Source organism: Echiichthys vipera (assembly GCF_963691815.1).
Source record: "Echiichthys vipera genome assembly, chromosome: 10".
NCBI classification, from domain to species: Eukaryota; Metazoa; Chordata; class Actinopteri; order Perciformes; family Trachinidae; genus Echiichthys; species Echiichthys vipera.
In genome coordinates, this window is record NC_139835.1 from 29,938,710 (window position 1) to 29,957,630 (window position 18,921).

At 42.3% G+C, this 18,921-nt stretch overlaps 1 protein-coding gene across 1 annotated transcript in view; it reads left to right on the plus strand.

Annotated features, from left to right (window-relative positions):
- The window catches only part of ttn.2 (titin, tandem duplicate 2), a 225,914-nt gene that overhangs the window by 105,673 nt on the left and 101,320 nt on the right, over positions 1 to 18,921 (plus strand). Inside the window, exons 92-111 of the mRNA XM_083921112.1 lie at positions 5,230 to 5,301; positions 5,597 to 5,710; positions 5,797 to 5,895; positions 6,363 to 6,407; positions 6,911 to 8,554; positions 9,741 to 9,791; positions 9,921 to 10,316; positions 10,458 to 10,736; positions 11,513 to 11,782; positions 11,899 to 12,038; positions 12,156 to 12,282; positions 13,399 to 13,665; positions 13,763 to 14,029; positions 14,324 to 14,587; positions 15,501 to 15,640; positions 15,910 to 16,036; positions 16,163 to 16,429; positions 16,620 to 16,886; positions 17,034 to 17,300; positions 18,698 to 18,837. Of these exons, the coding sequence (XP_083777238.1) occupies positions 5,230 to 5,301; positions 5,597 to 5,710; positions 5,797 to 5,895; positions 6,363 to 6,407; positions 6,911 to 8,554; positions 9,741 to 9,791; positions 9,921 to 10,316; positions 10,458 to 10,736; positions 11,513 to 11,782; positions 11,899 to 12,038; positions 12,156 to 12,282; positions 13,399 to 13,665; positions 13,763 to 14,029; positions 14,324 to 14,587; positions 15,501 to 15,640; positions 15,910 to 16,036; positions 16,163 to 16,429; positions 16,620 to 16,886; positions 17,034 to 17,300; positions 18,698 to 18,837 (5,243 nt within the window). The remainder of the gene's footprint in view (positions 1 to 5,229; positions 5,302 to 5,596; positions 5,711 to 5,796; positions 5,896 to 6,362; positions 6,408 to 6,910; positions 8,555 to 9,740; positions 9,792 to 9,920; positions 10,317 to 10,457; positions 10,737 to 11,512; positions 11,783 to 11,898; positions 12,039 to 12,155; positions 12,283 to 13,398; positions 13,666 to 13,762; positions 14,030 to 14,323; positions 14,588 to 15,500; positions 15,641 to 15,909; positions 16,037 to 16,162; positions 16,430 to 16,619; positions 16,887 to 17,033; positions 17,301 to 18,697; positions 18,838 to 18,921) is intronic.

Genomic DNA, 18,921 nt, shown 5'->3' on the forward strand with positions numbered 1-18,921 from the left:
TTACAGTTAAGGATAAACCCCAAAAAGTGACTCCCGTTAGAGACGGCACACCTGGCAAACATGCAAAAACTAAAGAAATTGTCACAGAGTTTGCAGCGTTTGATGAGGAAATTGATAGAGGAGAGAGTAAATCAGTATCTCCACCAGAGTCACAACAGAAACCTCAAAGGATTATAGTTGAACAAGAGCAACTTAAGGTCAGCACAGTTAAAGACAAAACCTTTAAAGTTACTCCACTTAAAGACACAGAATCAGAACAGGATCAAACTGAAAAACTGGAAGGAGCTCCTGAACAACTTGCAGAAATCAGAGAAACTGAATTTACAGTAGCCGATAAGGTAAAACATGTGCCAGGGACTATTTCTACCAGTGAAGATGGGAGACCAAAAACTCTGGAACAACAAATTAAAAGAAAAGTCTTAGATGAGCCTGCGGTGGAGCAAGATACTCAGACATTTGCTAGGACTCAAAAAACAGGAAGTGAGGGAATTCTGGGAGTCTCTGTCGAGGACGAAACACCAGAAATAAAGAGATTACAGAAGTTACCAAAGAGAGTACAGAAGTTACCAAAAACTGGAGATAAAATAGATGAAGAACGTCAGTCAGTGAAGTCGATTAAAGACAAAAAAGACCAAACACAACTCATCAAACAGGAGCAGTTGCAGACGTCAGAGCCTGCAAAAGAAACTGAGCCTAAAGAAACAGCCAAAGATGATCCATCAGAACCTGTTTTGCATAAAAAAGATGTACAACCAAAGCCAATCATAATCAAAAAGATTACAGATGAAGAAGTCCAAGCCAGGCCAGTCACAGGTACAGATGAGTACGGTAGTGTTACACCTGTTGACGCAGAAAAAGTAAAACAGGAACAAGTTGAAAGAATTACTTCAGCGGTACCTGTAATGAAGGAGGCAGCTGAAAAACATCTAACAATACAAGATAAAGATACTAAAACAGAAATTCCACAACAGATGATCTCATCTGATGATGTGGTCAAAGACGTTGTTGTAAGGAAAGAAAAAGAGATTGCAGTTGAAGGAATCAGCTCCAACTTAGTCCCAATTAAAAGTGCATCAGATAATGTTGCTCCCATTGAAAAGAAGACCCTAAAAAGACAGGAACAAATTAAAAGTAGAACATCTGAGGCACCTGAGCCTGAAGCAGCATTTGCAAAGTCTGAAGCTGCAGAAAAATATCCTGGAAGTGAAAGAACTGAGATTAAAACGATGCAGGAACAAACTGAAACAAAGGCAGATGTTAAAGCTGAGATGAAAGTAAAAGAGAAGACGCCGGGTGACATTTCTCAAGAAAAAGACAATAAATTAGTAAAAACTCACAAGATTAAAGCTGAAGAGATTGAAGGTGAAACTCTAACTGTAAAGACAAAACCAATGAGGAAGGAACAAATTGAAAGTAAGGAATCAGTTACAGACAAACCATGTGAAGAACGAACAGCTGAAGTAATCAAGTCCAGGACAGTTACAGTTAACAATGAATATGGTAGAGTGACTCCATTGGAAGTTACAGAAACACAACAGGAAGTTAAAAGAAAGCTTTCAGTGGCGCCTGCGATGGACGTTGCATCTGAAAAGTCTCAGAGAGTAAAAGACGGAGATGCTATACCAGATCCTTTTAAACACATCACAGTTGAAGAAACCAAAACAAAAGAAGACAAAGTTAAAGATAAACCAGAGAAAACTGAAGTTAAAAGGAAGGTCTCAGAAGTATCAAATCAAAACACTTTGGTAGAAAAACGTCCAATAATGGACAAAACCATCACAGCTCTTCCAGCTGAAGAGTTGGAAACCAGACAGACGCTAAAAGAAACTAAGGCAGCTGTTTCTCCTGAAATGGAGGAAGCAAAAACAGACGCACAGATGGAAAAAGATGGTTTCAAGACAACAGATGAGTCAGATCACATTTTAAGAGCAACTGAAACAGGGCAGAAGTCTGAAAAACCATCAAAGATTATAATTCAAGATGTCCAGACAAAGAAATCCCTAAAAGAGAAAGACCAAAGAACAAAAACGTCCCTTGAGGAGGTTCAGTCCGAGATGGTCGCAGTTAAAGATGAATACGGCAGCGTTTCCCCATTTGAAGTCCCAGAAACAAAACAGGAACAAGTCGAAAGAAAGTTTTCCGTGGCACCTGCGATGGAGATTGCGTCCGAAAGATCTCTGATAGTGACAGAAGGAGATGCTCAATCAGACACTCTCCGAAGGTATTTCACGCCGGACGAGCTAGTCAAAGATATTGCATCAAGAAAAGAGAACGTTTATAAGTTGGATGACATTTCTTTAGAGACAAAGGAGTCATCGAGGGACACAAAAGACATTACAGTTGAAGAAATCATGTCCAAAGTAGACTTAGTTCAGGATCAAACAGAAAAGGTTTCTCCCATTAGAGAGGAATTGCCTGAGAGACAGGAACAAACGGAAATAAAGGCCTTAGTTGCATCTGAACCAGAAGTTACATATCAACGATCTTTGGTTGAGCAAGAGGCTCCAGAGAAACTTGCACTAATTGATAAAACAACAACAGTTCTTCCAGCTGAAAAGATACAAAAGAGACAGAAGCAAACTGAAACAAAGGAAGCTGTACCCGACACAGAGGTTAAAGACATCCAGTCAAAGACGTCAAAATCCCTAAAAGAGAAAGGACATAAGTCGGATAAAGTTACAAAACCTTTAATTGAAGCTGTGCAGTCCAAGACAGTAACTGTTAAAGATGAATTTGACAGCGCTACTCCGTTAGATTTAACAGAACCAAAACAGGAACAAGTAGAAAGAACAATTTCAGCGGCACCTGTGATGGACGTGGCAGCTGAAAAGCATCTGATAGTTAAAGATGGAGATGTTAAATTAGACACACTGCAAAGATTTATTACAACTGACAAACTTGTAAAAGACATCGCATCAAGGAAAGGGGACGTTTATGAACTGGGTGAGGAGTCCGCGAAGGAACCTGTGGATGGACAAGAGATTAGAGATAAAGATACTCAGTTAAAAGACGTCGCAAGTCAATTGAAAACTGACAAAATTGCATTTGCAGTTGACAGAATAACAACAATACAGGAACAACCTCAACAAGTGTCAACTGTTACTCAACGAAAGACTCAAGGAACACTGGCAGAAGAAGTAGTTGTCAGAGAACATCCACCAAAACAGGAGGAAGTTAGTTACGATATTTCAAAGAAACACGATTCTCAAGGCCAGGTTACAGTTGAAGGCATTCGGTCCAAAACAGACACAGTTAAGGATGTTTTTCTCAGTGTTTCTCCAAACGTAGAATCTAAGCAGGAACAAGTGGAACGAAAAGCTTCAAGGACACCTGTAATGGATGTTGTATGTGCAAAATCATTAATTATGAAAGAACAAGATATCATATTAGACACTCCACAAATGTATACGTCCCCTGTCCATCTAGTAAAGGATGTTACATCACAAAAAACAGAGGCTTACAAGTCAGAGTATGTTACTTCAAAGGAAGACGGATCCACAATCGATAGCAGACAGAAGTTAGATCAAACTGAAGAGGTCAAAGTGCAAGAGAGCAAGTCAAAGTATGAAATACTTGGTAAAACTAGCAAAGTTACTCCAGTTGAAACAATCAGAGCAGAGTCCACTGCTAAAGGATTACTTCAGGGTCAAGAGACTTCAGACAGACGCACCAGAACTGAAGAAGGTATAGGAGATACTCTAAAACAGACTCTCCCTGAGGGTGATATATCTGATGTTACAGTAGAAGAAATTCAGTCAAAGATAGTCTCAGTTAAAGATAAAATACCTACAGTTAGTCCTATTGAAGGAACAAAATCAAAGCTGGAACTCAGTGAAAGAAAAGTTGTAGTAACACCTGCTACTGATTTGACATCTAAACAATCACTTATAGCAGATGATGGACCAGAAGAACATAGCAAAAGAGAAATTCTCAAAGACAGACTCACAACAAATGACGAAATTAGGACTACGTCAGCTGAACAGGACTCTAAAAAGGAAGACGAATGTCCAAAAGCAATCACCGTAGGGGGGGACCAAGCTGAAATAACATCTGTAAAAGGAATAAAAGTAAGACAGGAACCAGTTGAAAGACGACCCTTAGTTACATCACTGTTGGAGGCAACACCAAAAGATTCATTAATTGAGCCGTATGCTTTGGAAAGACAACCGAAGTCGGCTAAACCAAAGCAAGTGAAGACAGAAACGATAGGGAAAGACAAAATCATCAAAGAGTTTCGTGAGAGAGAAAGCACAGAGATAAAAGCCGTTAAACAAGAACAAATCAAAGGAGATCATTTAGTTAAACCCACTAAAACAAGTGAGGGAGTGTATCAAGAGGTCGCTGATGAAGTGAGGAGTTTTGAAAAATACAAACCTCCAACGACAGAATCCAAAGTTGATCTTGACGTGCTACCTTTGAATGTCAGAGAACCCTCAGTAACAGATAAAACCAAACCAAAGAGGGATGAGAGAACGACCACAGGCTCTTCAGAATACGGGGAACGCGCCGACAGTAAATGGGAATCACAAGACGAGCAGTCTTGTCCGAAGGCAGACGTCCAATACGTCCCTCCCCAGGAAATCGAACCCATGAGCAGACTGGAGGGAGAAGCTCAAGGGCTTCAGTCCATCAAAGAAACCAGGGTTTTGTCTTTGGACCCAGAAGGGAAAGAACATGTCACCCTTCAAGAGTCTTCCAGAGGTATAGAGGGAAAAATGTTTTGTGTCACCGAGCACGTGTTTTTGCTCTGAGCACCAAACATCGTTGTGCACCTCGTAATCACCCTCCTCAGGATTTATTAGATTCATACCTTCTTTGTCGTCCCAGGAGGATATCATGTCATACCACCCATTGTGTTTGGCCACAAACTGTGTTCTTGGACCGTTGTGCTGTCGACTGAGACGGTCTTTCTTGGTTTCTTATCACCTGATATCTAAACCATCACAGTTCCATATTGGGTTTTGCACTTCATTCTTTCTAATTCTGTGTTGTGTCTGTTATGTTTCACTGTGCGTATCGGGAGAAAAGTGTTTTGCACGGACGAGGTGAGATGTTTTGTGGAAATTTCATGGAAATTTCTTCCATCTTCAAACTCAGTCCAGTTCCAATTGTCTATGTTTTCATTGTGGATCTTCTTTGTTCTCTTTGTGTGGTTTATCTTTGCATGGTTCAGTGCTCACCCCATCAGTCTTAGTGTGGTTCTGATTGTCATATAACTTCATTTTCAAGTTCCTGTGAAGGAGAAGGAGTCTCCACCACAAGTCAAAGAAGCACTCATTAAGCCAGCAGCTCCTCAAGAAGGTACCTAACTTCTCTTTTCAATGTGTTTTGTTATTTATATACGTTTGTGTGTCTCTGTGTGAGTTTTCGGAAGGCATTCGTAAAAGAATGTCACTCTTGAGCAAACGTGACTCTTGAAAACTCTTGAAACTTTATCCTGAAGCACTATTTTAAAGAAAAGTATTCAGACAATGTGGTTTTGAACATTGAGTAGTAAGATGAACGTTGGTTCTTCTTGGTGTCAAGCTCTCAGATCTAGAATTTAGTGTTTGTGAAGAGCTCTCTGTTAAACTCTTCATGTATCTTGTACTTGAAGAGAGCAAACCAAAGGCTGCTGTAAAGGTTCAAGAAGCTGCCAAAAAGCCTGAAGTCACTGACAAAACCAAGACGTTAGAGAAGAAAATAACTCCACAAGAAGAAACAAAGCCAGGTATCCGACCGTAAATCTTGTGGGTATTTACAAAGACAGTGTGTTTACTTTGTAATACTTCAATTCCTTCTTTTTTATACTTGAAGTGGCCAAGCCAAAGCCTGTCACCAAGGCCGAAGAACCAGCCAAGAAGGTTGTGGAAGAAGAAAAACCAGTCGTTGTAGAAAAGATAGCTCCTGAAACAGGTAGAGGTATTTGAAGGGCTATGATTGAAACACCCTCTTTGTTGGATTTTCTGAAGTCCTTTCCATCTTTTTAACTTCATCAATGCAAATTCTGACTTTCTAACCCCCCACTTGTGTGTTTGAACTGCTGTCTTGTCCGGGTCGGTATGACCTGACGCAGGAGGATAGTCCTTCGCTGTGATGTTGCACATGTTGTGTGTCCTGTTTTGTATAATTCAACAAAAGCATGCCACATTTGTCCTTGGACAGTGCACTTTAGCCCGTTGTATTTATTCACGACACAATTCCTCATGTCGTCCAACTAAATCATGTCATACTTGACCACTTTCCATCTCATTTAAAACGTTATCACGTGTGTCCTCCATGTACTCTTTTAGAATATTTATTGTTTCTGAATGTCTTTCAAAACGTGGAATTGCTGTCCATGGCCTAATGAACAACTTTCTAAAATTATACTTCTATATTAGATGAAACCAAGGGACCCGTCCAAGCACCGGGGGGAGTCAAGAAAGGTAGGAGCAGTGATTACCACGCACTTCACTACTTTTGTGCATACAATACACACCAATCAGCAGCTGTAAAAGTTCACCTCCTGATTCTGCTACAGTGTCCAATAACGCCACCAAATCTAAGACAAATTTCAGGTACAGGGTTGCGTTTCAAAACGTCAGTTGTTGGGACACCGAAGGGTGCTGAAATTATACCAGAGTTCACCACGAATCAGCTCTGATTGACTTATTACAAATGTTTCAAAACGATTTAACATAAATAAATAACTTAAATGTATGTTTTTCTGTTGTATTATGTGGTTGTATCTCATGTCTTTAGTCTTCCGTCTGTTTTGTGTGTTACTTTTGTCATATAATTTAAAAAAAAATGGTTTCATCTTAAATTAATTGGAATAATAGGTCTTTTCTTTTTACAAGTGAATATTATGTGTTTCTGTTTCGTTTGTACAAATTGTTGTGTTGTCAGTTAAGTGTCAATAAGTAATGTCAAACCTTTGCTACCTTAGAAATTCTTCTGCACAAAAAAGGTAAAATTCAGACTGAAGAGGGTGGAACGTTTGAGATTCCCACTTTGAAGAAGACAACCCGAGTCATAACAGAAGTGGAAGAAGAGCAGGAGATTATCAAACTGAAGAAGATTCCCTCAGTTCCCCTTAAAGAAGCTGAAGAAGAGGAAAAACCCCAGAAGGTCACCAAGACCACAGTCTTTGATGTCGAGGAGCTGGTGCATAGGGAGGAGACTTTTGAGATGTCCATCGCCACCAGGAGACCTGCAGAGGAGAGGGCACCTAGAGAGAAAGCAGATGTGGTGAAAAAGCCAGAAACTGTGAAGCCTCAAGAAGAGGAACAGAAAGAAGTTCCTAAAGCTGCATGGACCCGCCAGAAACCTGTTCCCAAAGATGAGAAACCAGAAGATAAGATTTCTCTGAAGAAAACACCCAAGACACCAAAGGAAGAGGAGCCGGCTCCGCCTAGTGCAGCCTTGAAGAAAGTGAAAAAGTTGCCTTCAGATGAAGTAGAACCAGAAGCAGTCAAACTAAAACCATTTGAAAAGCCTGTTAAAACAACAGAGGAGCCAGAAAAGGACAAGAAGGAGAAGCCAGATAGGGACACTGTGCCTTTCCAGAAGCTAGAGAGGAGCCCCAGAGAAGTGGAAACCAAAGAACCTCCCAAGAAACCTGAGAAAGCTCCTCCAGAGGTAAAGGAGCCACCAGCCAAAGTGCCCAAGCCAGTGGATAAAAAGAAAACTCCAGAGAAAGAGCCAGAGGAGGTCAAAGCGCCCACCAAGGTGAAGAAAATCCCATCGCAGGAACAAGACATAGAGAGCGTCAAACTGAAGCCCTTCTCCAGACCTTCGAAAGAGGCGGTGGAGCCCGAGAAGAAACCAGCAGAGGAGAAAGAGAGGAAACCAATCGACGACCTGCGCCGTCGTCGCGAAAGTCCAGATGAAAAACTAAAAGAACGAGAGCCGGAGACCAGACCGAAGAAACCTGAGATCCCAGAAGCTCTAGAGAAGAAGCCTGAGAAGCCAACTGTGGTAGATGGGGTCCCAGCGGAGAAGACGGTGTCTCCTGTGCCAGCTTCTGTTAAGAAACCCGAAAAGGTCCCAGAGGAGCCCAAACCTCTGCAGCTGAAGAAGGGAGTCACGCCCAAGGTGAAAGAGGAAAAGGAAGACGTGGCTCTGAAACCTTTGGAGCAGCTCAAGAAGGTTCAGCTGAAAAAGACACCGTCTCCTAAAGTCGAGAAGCTAAAAGAAGAAGAGAAGATCCCTGTTGAGAGGAAGCCAAGTATCGATAGACTCAAAAAGATTCCAAAAACCGTTTCACCGAGAGACTCTATTGAAGCTGTGACCCTCAAAAAGGTCCCCAGAAAGCCATCACCAGAGGAGGAGAAGGCTGCAGAACCAGCAAAGCCTGATAAAGGGAAGCTCCCCTTGGTGAAGGAGGTCTCCCCCGGGGCTGTGCAGATGAAGAAGGTCGCCACTCAGCCAGAGGAGGAGGTATTTGAAGAGGAAGCCGAGGAACAAGTGGTGCCGGAGGAAGAAGAGGCCTGGGGCTGGGAGCTGGTTCCCCGGGAGAGTTATGGCTCTGAAGACTGGGAGGGTGAAGGAGAAGAAGGTGCTCTGGAGGTTCCCGGGGTGACCAGGAGAGGTGAGATGGTGACGGACCCAACCGGTTGGGTGACGGCCAAGAAAAACCCTTCCTTCATGCCCTGAATAATCTCTACCCATACCCACCATCATGCCTCCATCTAAATCGGCTTCACTTCATCATATCTTAAGTGTGATGCGATTCAAGCCATCTCTTTCTCGTATTTATATTAATTATCATTCTGTTTGTCAAACCGTCCGCTCGTGTCCATTGCTTTCTGTCATTTATGTCAGTTATGTCATGTGTGTGTCTTCAATGTCATGCCATTCCCATCAGTCCCACATGTGTTCTCACGCCGTCTTTTCATTTCCGTTCATTATTCCATCTCTTCATTGTGTAAAAGCTCCATCACTGTAAAGTTGTAATTATACATGATTCATCTTTGGCCGTGGTTACACTTTTGTGATCACATGCGTTAGATCAGAACTCAGTGTCCGCATATGTGTGTCCCCCATTTGACACTTCAATTCGACCTGCCTGATTGATTTACACGCGGATATAAATCTATTCCCATGCAATAGGAGCATCAAAAAAGGCGCTCGGTGCAAGAGAGAGCTGTCTTCTCTCTTTAGGTTCTGTTTATTTTGTAACGGGGGGACGGCCAGTACGAGATGCGCTTTGTTGGGGCGAGAGCAGCAGGGACCACGCGTCTCAGTTGTGCATCAGCGCCTCGTTTTTGATGAAGAATAGCTGTTAACAAAGCTTCGCTAATTCTGTGATAAATGCATTTAATGTCCTATACATTTGTCACAATTTAAGTCCCCCATTGTTTGTTATTTCTATTTCAAATGTTGGGTAAAATACATACAATTAAATAAAGCAGAGAAAGTACAAACAAGGACGAAGGAGATTTACACATAATGCAGAACAGCTTGTTTCAGAAACCAGCCACAGTTCCCTTCATGATGATGATCAGATCCCAACGTACGCAGGATCAGTTAATGTGTCCTGACATGATCAGATGACATGAGTCGCAGTGAAAAGTGTAACCACGGCCATCATGTGTTTTGTCTGCCTTTGTTTCATTTTCATTATTTCATATATTTACCATCACTATCACGTCATATTTCCCTATCCATTTGAGTGAACATCACATACGTATTCCCAGTATTGGCATGTTTTTACGAGGACATTGACATTTGATTACAGTGTTTGCAGCAAATTCATTTGAATTGTTTCTGAACAGAGGGACAACCAGCAGAGGAAGCAGGAAGAGGTAGAGGTAGAGGGCTGAAACGTAAGTCTGTTGTCTTAATGTACCCAGCAAGAAAACCCTGTTACATTATAGATCCTGTATGGTGATGCCACAGAATTCTTCTCGCAATCAAAACGCCAATTCACTGTTTGTCCTCACTTTTGATTTCAGCCAAGCAGACCCCGTCACCTGGAGAAGGCAGGGGCCGTGGCCTGAAGCCCGGTGGAAAAGGCCCGTCACCACCAGAGGATCCCTTCGGAGGATTCAAGCTCAAAGCCGTCCCCCTGAAGTTCATCAAGAAGATTCAGGACATCGTGCTGCAGGAAGCCGAGTCTATCGGCTCGTCTGCTGTGTTTGAGTGTGAGATCTCACCCTCCACTGCCATTACTTCATGGATGAAAGATGACAGCAACATCCGTGAGAGCCCCAAGCACAAGTTCACTTCTGACGGCAAAGATCGCAAGTTGCACATTATTGATGTCCAGCTCTCCGACACCGGTGAATACACCTGTATAGGCAAGAACGCTGGGAAGGAGATTACATGCAAAGCCAAGCTTATTGTTGAAGGTATTTATTCATCTCTTTTCTGCCTTTAAAATAACAGCAAAGTGTTACTTGGTGTCCTAGTTGGTGAAATAGTATCTCTTATGATCCTATTTAAGCCTTTGCCATTGTTAAATTGCTCATTGGCTTTTTGTTTCCTCCCAGAACTTCCTGTGAAATGGATCAAGGAGCTAGAAGAAGACACTTCAGCTCTGAAGGGTCAACCTCTGTATATGACCTGTGAGTTGAACAAAGAGAGAGACGTGATATGGAAGAGGAACGGGGAAGTCCTGAAGAAGAAGGCTGGCAAGATTCAGATCAATATCATTGGTATGCAGCACGCCGTGACCATCCAGAACTCCACTGAGCAGGACACGGGGGTCTACTCGTGTGAAGTGGCCGCCCAGGAGGATGTCAAGACTTCAACAAATGTCAAAATCATTGGTAAGCAAAAAAGAACATTATACATACTACTGGTGCTTTTAAAGGACTGTATACTGTGATGGATTAGGGCAGGAGTGAATGGCAAACGTTTGGCATGCAATATAATTCAGGACCATTAAATCACACTGATGACATGCTACAACATATATATCAGGTGTTCTGGACAACATTATACATCTCGATCATCCTTTCAGAAGTAAATGTTACTAAATGTCCTGCTCCTAAATTGAAATATCCACATATTTAGGTCTTTGACAATGCAGATTAGGAAGAAGCTTGGGCGGTAGTAGCTCAGTCCATAGGTGACTGGGCTGGGAACCGTAGGGTAGCTGGTTCGAGTCCCTTTGTTGACCATAAATGGAGGGTGGACTGGTGGCTGGAGAGGTGCCAGTTCAGCTCCTGGGCACTGCAGAGGTGCCGTTGAGCAAGGCACCAAACCCTCAACTGCTTGGGGCGTCAGTCACTGGCAGCCCCCTCACTCTAACATTTCTCCATTGGTTGCATGTATAGGTCCTGTCTGTGCATTTGTGTATATTTTGGGCCTGTGTGTGTAAAATGAAAAATAGAGTGAAAATTGAATTTCCCCATTCGCGGGAATAATAAAAGAATTCTTCTCCTTCTTCTTCGATTCTCTCCAGTTGATACCAAGCCTGTTTTAGCTTCTTTGCCCTTGCTTAGACTATATTTTAGTAATATTTAGTGTATTAATGCTGCACATTGATTGTGTCTTTAATGGTATGATGGACACTGACTTCAGTAATGTTCAACTCCAACAGAAATCATCAAAGATTGGATCGTGAAGCCACTGAGAGACCAGCATGTGAAACCGAAGGCTGCCGCTGTATTTAAATGCGAGCTCTTCAAGGACACTCCCAACTGGAAGTGGCTCAAAGGAGAGAATGAGGTTGTTCCTTCTGACAAGATTGAGATCAAGAAGGATGGAAAGGAGCTGACGCTCACCATCAAGAACTGTCAGCCAGAGGACGTCGCAGAATATGCCATGGAAGTGGAAGGACGCATCTACACCGCCAAGCTGACGCTAGGAGGTTTATCTAACTGCCTACTTTACTATTAACACGAGTCCCTAGAAATACTTTGTAATTTACCAATCTTTCTATCATTTGGTCCGTATTTACGAGCACTAATACAATCTTTCTCTCAGAGCGGGAAGCTGAAATCCTGAAGCCCCTGGCAAGCGTTGAAGTAGTTGAGAAGGAAGACGCCATGTTTGAGACAGAGATCTCTGAAGACGATGTTCCAGGAGAATGGAAGCTCAAAGGAGAGGTTTTGACCAGATCCCCGGTATGACTGCAAGAACTTTATTACTTTTTCAATGTCACATGATTCTTAAAGCATGTATTTCTTCTTTTAGATGGTTACGGTCATTACTTTTTACATGTACTGTAATTTATTCACCAGATGTGTGATATCCAAATGGAGGGAGGGGTGCGTAGACTCACTCTGAAAAATTGCCAAATGGATCAAGCCGGAGAAGTTTCCTACCAGGCTCTTAACGCCATAACCAGCGCAATGCTCAATGTCAAAGGTAAGAAGTACTCCTGGTATCTGGGATCGGAGTCACAGATTACCCTGATTTTAGCTGTAAAAATAAAGGCGTAAGGTCCGTGGGCAATAAAATAAAGCTTAACGGCACAGGGAAAGCGGACCTTAGATCTTTATTTAATAGGGTTGATGAGTGAAATTGAATGATTTCACAATTCTTTGAGAATTTACGCAGCCCTGGAAGATGAGGAGGGCTTTTGAAGAGGGATCCCAACTATTTCCAGTAGTCGAAATGGTGTCCTGTGTCCGCTGTTCTGTTTGTTTGTTTGTGTGTGAGTCGTTGGAAAGTGTGAAACTGGTTGGTGTTCTGTCAGTTTCCACATTGTGTGAGAATGTGTGTCGTGATGTCACTGTACAGTATATCCGTACTTTCTGTTGTTAAATGTTTTATGTTAAATCTACAAACAGTGGCCAGTTTATTAGTTACACCAACAGGTCATTAATGGGTTACTCCACCAGACATGAAATCCTGCCCATTAGACTCTGCAAAGATAATGGAGTTAAGTGAGAATAGCAGCAAATGGCCACAGACAGAAGGTTACTAGTGAAGAAAGAAGAATGGCCTGAACAATGAAGAACCTTCTTTCATTGTGATGAAAACTCAAGTCAGAATTTGGTGCCAACTGTAGAAGATGATGGAGCGATCGTTCCCTGTGAACGTTTGGTGGATGTTTCACGAAGAACACTTGTCGCCTGAGAGACTGCGTTCCTTGATGACAGCATTTTGGCCTTCATCACATCGAGCCCTTTGGTGCCATTGTCCAAAGAAGACCGCATTTTTTAAACAACCCTGGAAATGCAAAGTGGCATGATTGATGACCTGCACAACCTGAAGATGTCTTCAATAGGTTTTCTGTAGGATACGATGGGATTAGCTGAGTACACCATCAATGAGCCAGAGATAGTCTTCAGCAAGAATGTCATGGGTTTTTCATGTCTATACCTCTAATATCCCTGTGGTACACACCTTAAACCCATGGAGAGGTACCACCCAGTACTGCATTCAAGGGTGTACATGGTAAACTGGTCACTGGCTGTGGACTGTTGTGTTTCTGTTGTGTTGTTGATGTTTCTGTACCTGTGTCACTTTTTAACCTAGAAATCGAAATGGACTTTGTTGTCCCGCTGAAGGACGTTTCTGTGCCTGAAAAGAAACAAGCTAAGTTTGAATGCACCATCACGAAGGATGTCGCTAAGGTCATGTGGCATAGAGGGGATGATGTCATCACCCCAGACCAAAAGTATGACATCATCGATGATGGAAAGAAGCATATGCTGATCATAAACTGTTGTGAATTTGATGACGAAGACGAATATACAATTGCTGTTTTGGGCAAAACTTCAACAGCTAGACTCACAGTGGAGGGTAAGTGCTGGACCTAACTAGCAGGACCGTTCATTGAGTTGGTTGCCTCTTCTTTCCAACGTACTCATATGAATCTGCTTTACTAATGAAATCATAGGTATCAGGCTCAAATTTATCTCACCGATAAAGGACCAAACTGTGAAGGAGGGCACAACGGCTCGTTTCGAGCTGGAGCTCTCTCATGAGAACATCCCTGTCACCTGGTACAAGAATGACGTCAAAATTCACCCGAGCAGAACAGTGGTCACTCATGTGGACGGGAAGAAACATGTGCTAGAAATGAGGGAAGTGACTCTCGATGATACTTGCCAAATTAAGGCTGAGGCCAGAGGAATTCCCTCCATGGCCAACCTGACGGTCATAGGTAAACCAAGAACAACAACCTGTCTTCTTACTTTCCTCTACTTGTGTCTGTCTTTCTTCTTCCACACAGTTATTTGTACAGTTTGTCCATGTTTGTGTCTGTGTAGGTCGACAAAACCATCTTGTTGTGTAATTATAAGACATTGTTTTCTGTTGTCTGTCATAAGAAATTGTTTCTCTGTATCGTAAATTTGTCCCTTGTCCCTTTTGACTGTTTTGTCCTTTGGACCATACATATCTGTTTACATGTGTCGTATATGAGCTATGGAGTCACCAAAACATTTCCCCATTCCAGAGGGAGATGCGTACTTCACAGTTAAGCTGCAGGACTATACTGCAGTGGAGAAAGACGAGGTGGTTCTAGATTGCGAACTCAGCAAAGACGTCGATGTCATGTGGTACCACAATGAGGCTGAGATTAAGCCCTCTAAGACGGTGGCCATCAAGGCCGAGGGCAAACGCAGAACCCTCGTCATCAAGAAAGTTGGGGACAAAGACAAAGGACAGTATGTATGTGATTGTGGAACGGACAAGACAACAGCAACACTTCACATTGAAGGTAATAACATCGAATGTGGGATTTTTTTGGTACTCATCTCCATTGAGGCGACCCCCCCCCCTCTTGACACACCTCTTGAGCTTACCCTTTACCCGCATTGCCTCCTAACCACACCTCAAGCTCCATCACCATTTTTGTTGCAGTGTTTTGCACATGATGCTCTTTTTTTTGCTCTCATCACCTCTTAATTACCACTGTCATCACCTGTATGTGGTCTCCATCGTCACTCTGCCTTTCTGAAAATGGTAGAAACACACTACAAAGGTTTAAAGTTTCAGAGAAAGGCTCTCATGTAAGCTATGATGTATTCAACCCTGTTTATCACCCTAATTTGGGGGATGTTAGTCCTCCTTTGTAGTGTTCTTCAGCCATTAGTTGTGTCTTTTGTTCTGGTTTTGTTTGTTGCTTTGTGTCCTCTTCTGCAGAGGGTCTTCATTGTCCCCCCAATGTAACCATCCCTCTGTGAAGAATCAAACCCCTTTATTGGTCTTCAGTCCTTTTTGAAGAACTGTGCCACCTCTTGGGTCCATATAGAACCAAATGGCTCCTCAGAAGTTCCTTTTTGGCAATGATGTGTACAAATGAATGGACTTGGTTTTGTAGCCATTTACCTTCAGTACCAGCATCTCTTCTGCTGGCCCACACATGATCATTGCCAAATTGGATCATTACAGTATATTTACCAGCGCTTCTAGCTCCAACATTGAGAGCCATTTGGTTGTTTAGGATCCATTGAAGAGGTTGCACAATAAAGGAGGTTTATATATATATTCCTGGGGAGTGTCTGTACCTGTTTGTTCATATTTGTGTGTACGTATATGTACTGTGTTTGTGTATTTATGTCAAGTTTGTTTGAATATTTAAATGTCTCAATGTCTTCAGTAAGAATTTTGTCCCCTCTCTTAAACGTCAGCTCGCCACATCAAGGTTGTTCGGCCGATGTATGGCGCTGAGGTGTTTGACGGAGAGACCGCTCGATTTGAGGTTGAGCTCAGTGAGGACGATGTCCACGGCCAATGGAAACTGAACGGAGAAGTCCTCAGTCCAAGCGCCGTATGTCTCTTTAAAACACACCTCAGCAGATGTTCTCTTACCCGTGGTTCAATTCACTTTCTTTTTGATTAAACACAGGCGTGGATTCATTAAAAATCCCAAGTACTGAGTCGTTTCACATATCAAACCTGTCAGGGTTGAGGTGTGAAGCATGAGAACTTTTGATCTCTCCACAAATGAAAGTGAATTGACCACTTCCTTGCTCTCAACACTTTTCTTTGAACCCTCATGTTTTTACTGAAATACTGAAGTTTGTCGGTCGTCTGCAGGATGTTGAGATTGTGGAAGACGGTGCCAAACACACTCTGGTCTTGTACAACTGCAAAGTGCCTCTAACAGGCGAGGTGGCGTTTACCGCCGCCAACGCTAAGTGTTCTGCTAACCTGAAAGTGAAGGGTGAGCTTTCACTTCCTCGCTTTACCTTCTTGTACAAAGTCTTAAGAAGCACAGCACTGTCCCACCCAAACACAACCGAACCACCACCTGAGCCCTGACATTAACTATATCTGTCTGAATCAACAGAACTCCCAGTCTCGTTCATTACGCCGCTGGCTGACGTGCATGTGTACGAAAAGGATGAGGCAAAGTTTGAACTGGAAATCTCTAGAGAGCCCAAAAGCTTCCGTTGGCTGAAAGGATCTCAGGAGTTGTCAAGCGATGATAAGTTTGAACTCCTGGTGGAGGGAAAGAGACACGCTCTTATTGTAAAATCTGCCAGATATGAAGACGAAGCCAAATACATGTTTGAGGCTGAAGATAAAAGGACATCTGGAAAGTTGATTATCAAAGGTAAATGGCGTCCGACCATTCTAGCTTTGTTCGGCAGGAATGGTGTGATGTGTGCTTCGGAGCATATACGACATCTTTGAGGCCTTTTGAGCACATCATCACCGTTCTCATCTGTATATGTTGATATCTACCAACTGTGTTACAACTCAAGATTTACTCCGTATATATATATATAATTTTTGTCTATCAGGTATTCGCCTTGAATTTATCAAGCCGATTAAAGACGTGACTGTGAAGGAACGTGAAACTGCAGAGTTCAGCGTTGAACTCTCTCACGAAAAGATCCCAGTGGTCTGGTACAAAAACGACGTCAGACTGCACCCCAGCAAGGTGGTGCACATGTCTGAGGACGGAAAAGGCCACACACTGGCCTTCAAGGAGGTGACCATCGATGACACCTCCATGATCAAAGTCGAGGCCATGGGCAAGACCTCTGAGGCCATGCTCACTGTTCTCGGTTAGTATCATTTTGAGGTTCGAATTCCCAGAAACGACGCAGAAGATACGACCTCAGTATTCTTTTTTGGTCTTATTTACTGATTTCCCATGCTTTAACACTATAAAATCTATTGTTATTGTTAACTAGTTATTGCTACTTTTGCAGAGGGCGACCTGTACTTCACAGCAAAGCTCCAGAACTACACCGCCGTCGAGAAAGACGAGGTGATTTTGTCCTGCGAGCTCAGCAAGGCTGCAGGCGAGGTCAAATGGTTCAAAGACGGTGAGGAAGTATTTCCCTCCAAGAACATTATCATCCAATCAGACGGCAAGAAGCGCACGCTGCTGATCAAGAAGACGGCAAAGAGCAGCATGGGAGCGTACACCTGCGACTGTGGCACCGACAAAACCACAGCCGACCTGAACATCGAAGGTAATGCCTATGGCGATCCGGCTCCTCTCCCAGACTCCGGTCAAGACCTCAGAACCGCCGTACACCGAACCCTCCGCCTCCGCCATCTCCCCTCTGACCTCCATCAGTGTCCTCTACTCTCATTCTGAATATTTGCAATGTTTATGACTTATAATCCAACCCTGTACATCTTTATTATAACTGTATAAACACTAATATGAATCTGAAGAAGTAGAGAGACATGAATGTGTGAACGCCTCTTTACTCAGATGTCCATATAAGTGTTCATATACATGTTAAAATAGTCATATTCATTCATTTATCTTCAACCTCTTGTCCCTGTCGGGGTCGTGGGGGGGCTGGAGCCGATCCCAGCTGACATCGGGCGTGAGGCGGGGTCCACCCTGGACAGGACGCCAGTCTATCACAAGACACATAGAGACGAACAGTCTTTGTAAATGTTTTATTACCTTATTTTTATTTCATTTATTATGAATATTTTGTTTTAACGGTGCAATATTCACATTTCCAATATTTCAATACATGATAGAAAATTTAAAATGTATTAAATTTAAAGCAAAAAAACACATAATTTTAGCTAAATACAGTATTAAGAGTTCAAACCGTCGTATCAATGTTTTCAAACAGAATAATAAAACTTGTTTATAATGGTGTTAACATTTGTGCCATTTATAACATTAGTTATGACTAGTTATTTTATGTAAACATGTTAATTGTTAGTATAAACTTTTGTCTTTTAGAGTGTTGATAATGAGTTTTATATAATATTTTACAGAAGCTTTGAGAGGTTTTTATTTGCAGTTTTTGTGTCAATTATTAATTTATGATTATAATATGAACATTTGAAGTGTTCTGTTGCTACTTTTTAAACGCTTAATATGTTAGTGATTACTGCTACTTCTAACAATAATAATAATAAATTAGTTAATTATAAAATGCTGCTATTAATTACAGTTTTTCACAACATTTTTACAGTTTTTCTTTAGTTTCACAGCAACAAACAAACACATTTTAAAGCTAAAACAGTCCATGAATGTCCTCAGAAGCATTGATCATTAAGCAATAGTGCTTTATAAGAGATTCATGGACTACGAGTTGACACTAACGATGTTTTACAGGGTTGGATTATTGTCAGAAGTTACTCAACATGTTTTGCTTTTGCACAAATTGTAAGACGCTCTGAATGAGAGCGTCAGCTTCTCGCCCAATCTGTTGCATGTCCTCATGTCTTCACTGTACGTCCTCCACCGATCATCACACACAGATCTGTCTTTTCCACTGTGTCCAACATCACGTCATTGTTTTCACATGATGTTCTCTGAGGTTTCACTCAGATTTCACTCAGTTTCACCCTCTGTTTTGGTGGTTTTCTCTAACGTCTTTTTAAACTTCTGCAGAGCGCGACATTAAGGTTGTCCGCCCGCTGTACAGCGTGGAGGTCACTGAGACCGAAACGGCCAAGTTCGAGACAGAGATTTCAGAGGAGGACCTGCACGCCACCTGGAAACTGAAGGGAGAGATGCTCCACCAGTCCCCCGTAAGATTAAATACCAATAAAGACGATCAAAATACTTTTCTCTTAATGCTCAGTTAAACTTTTTAAACCTAATCTCAAAGTTGA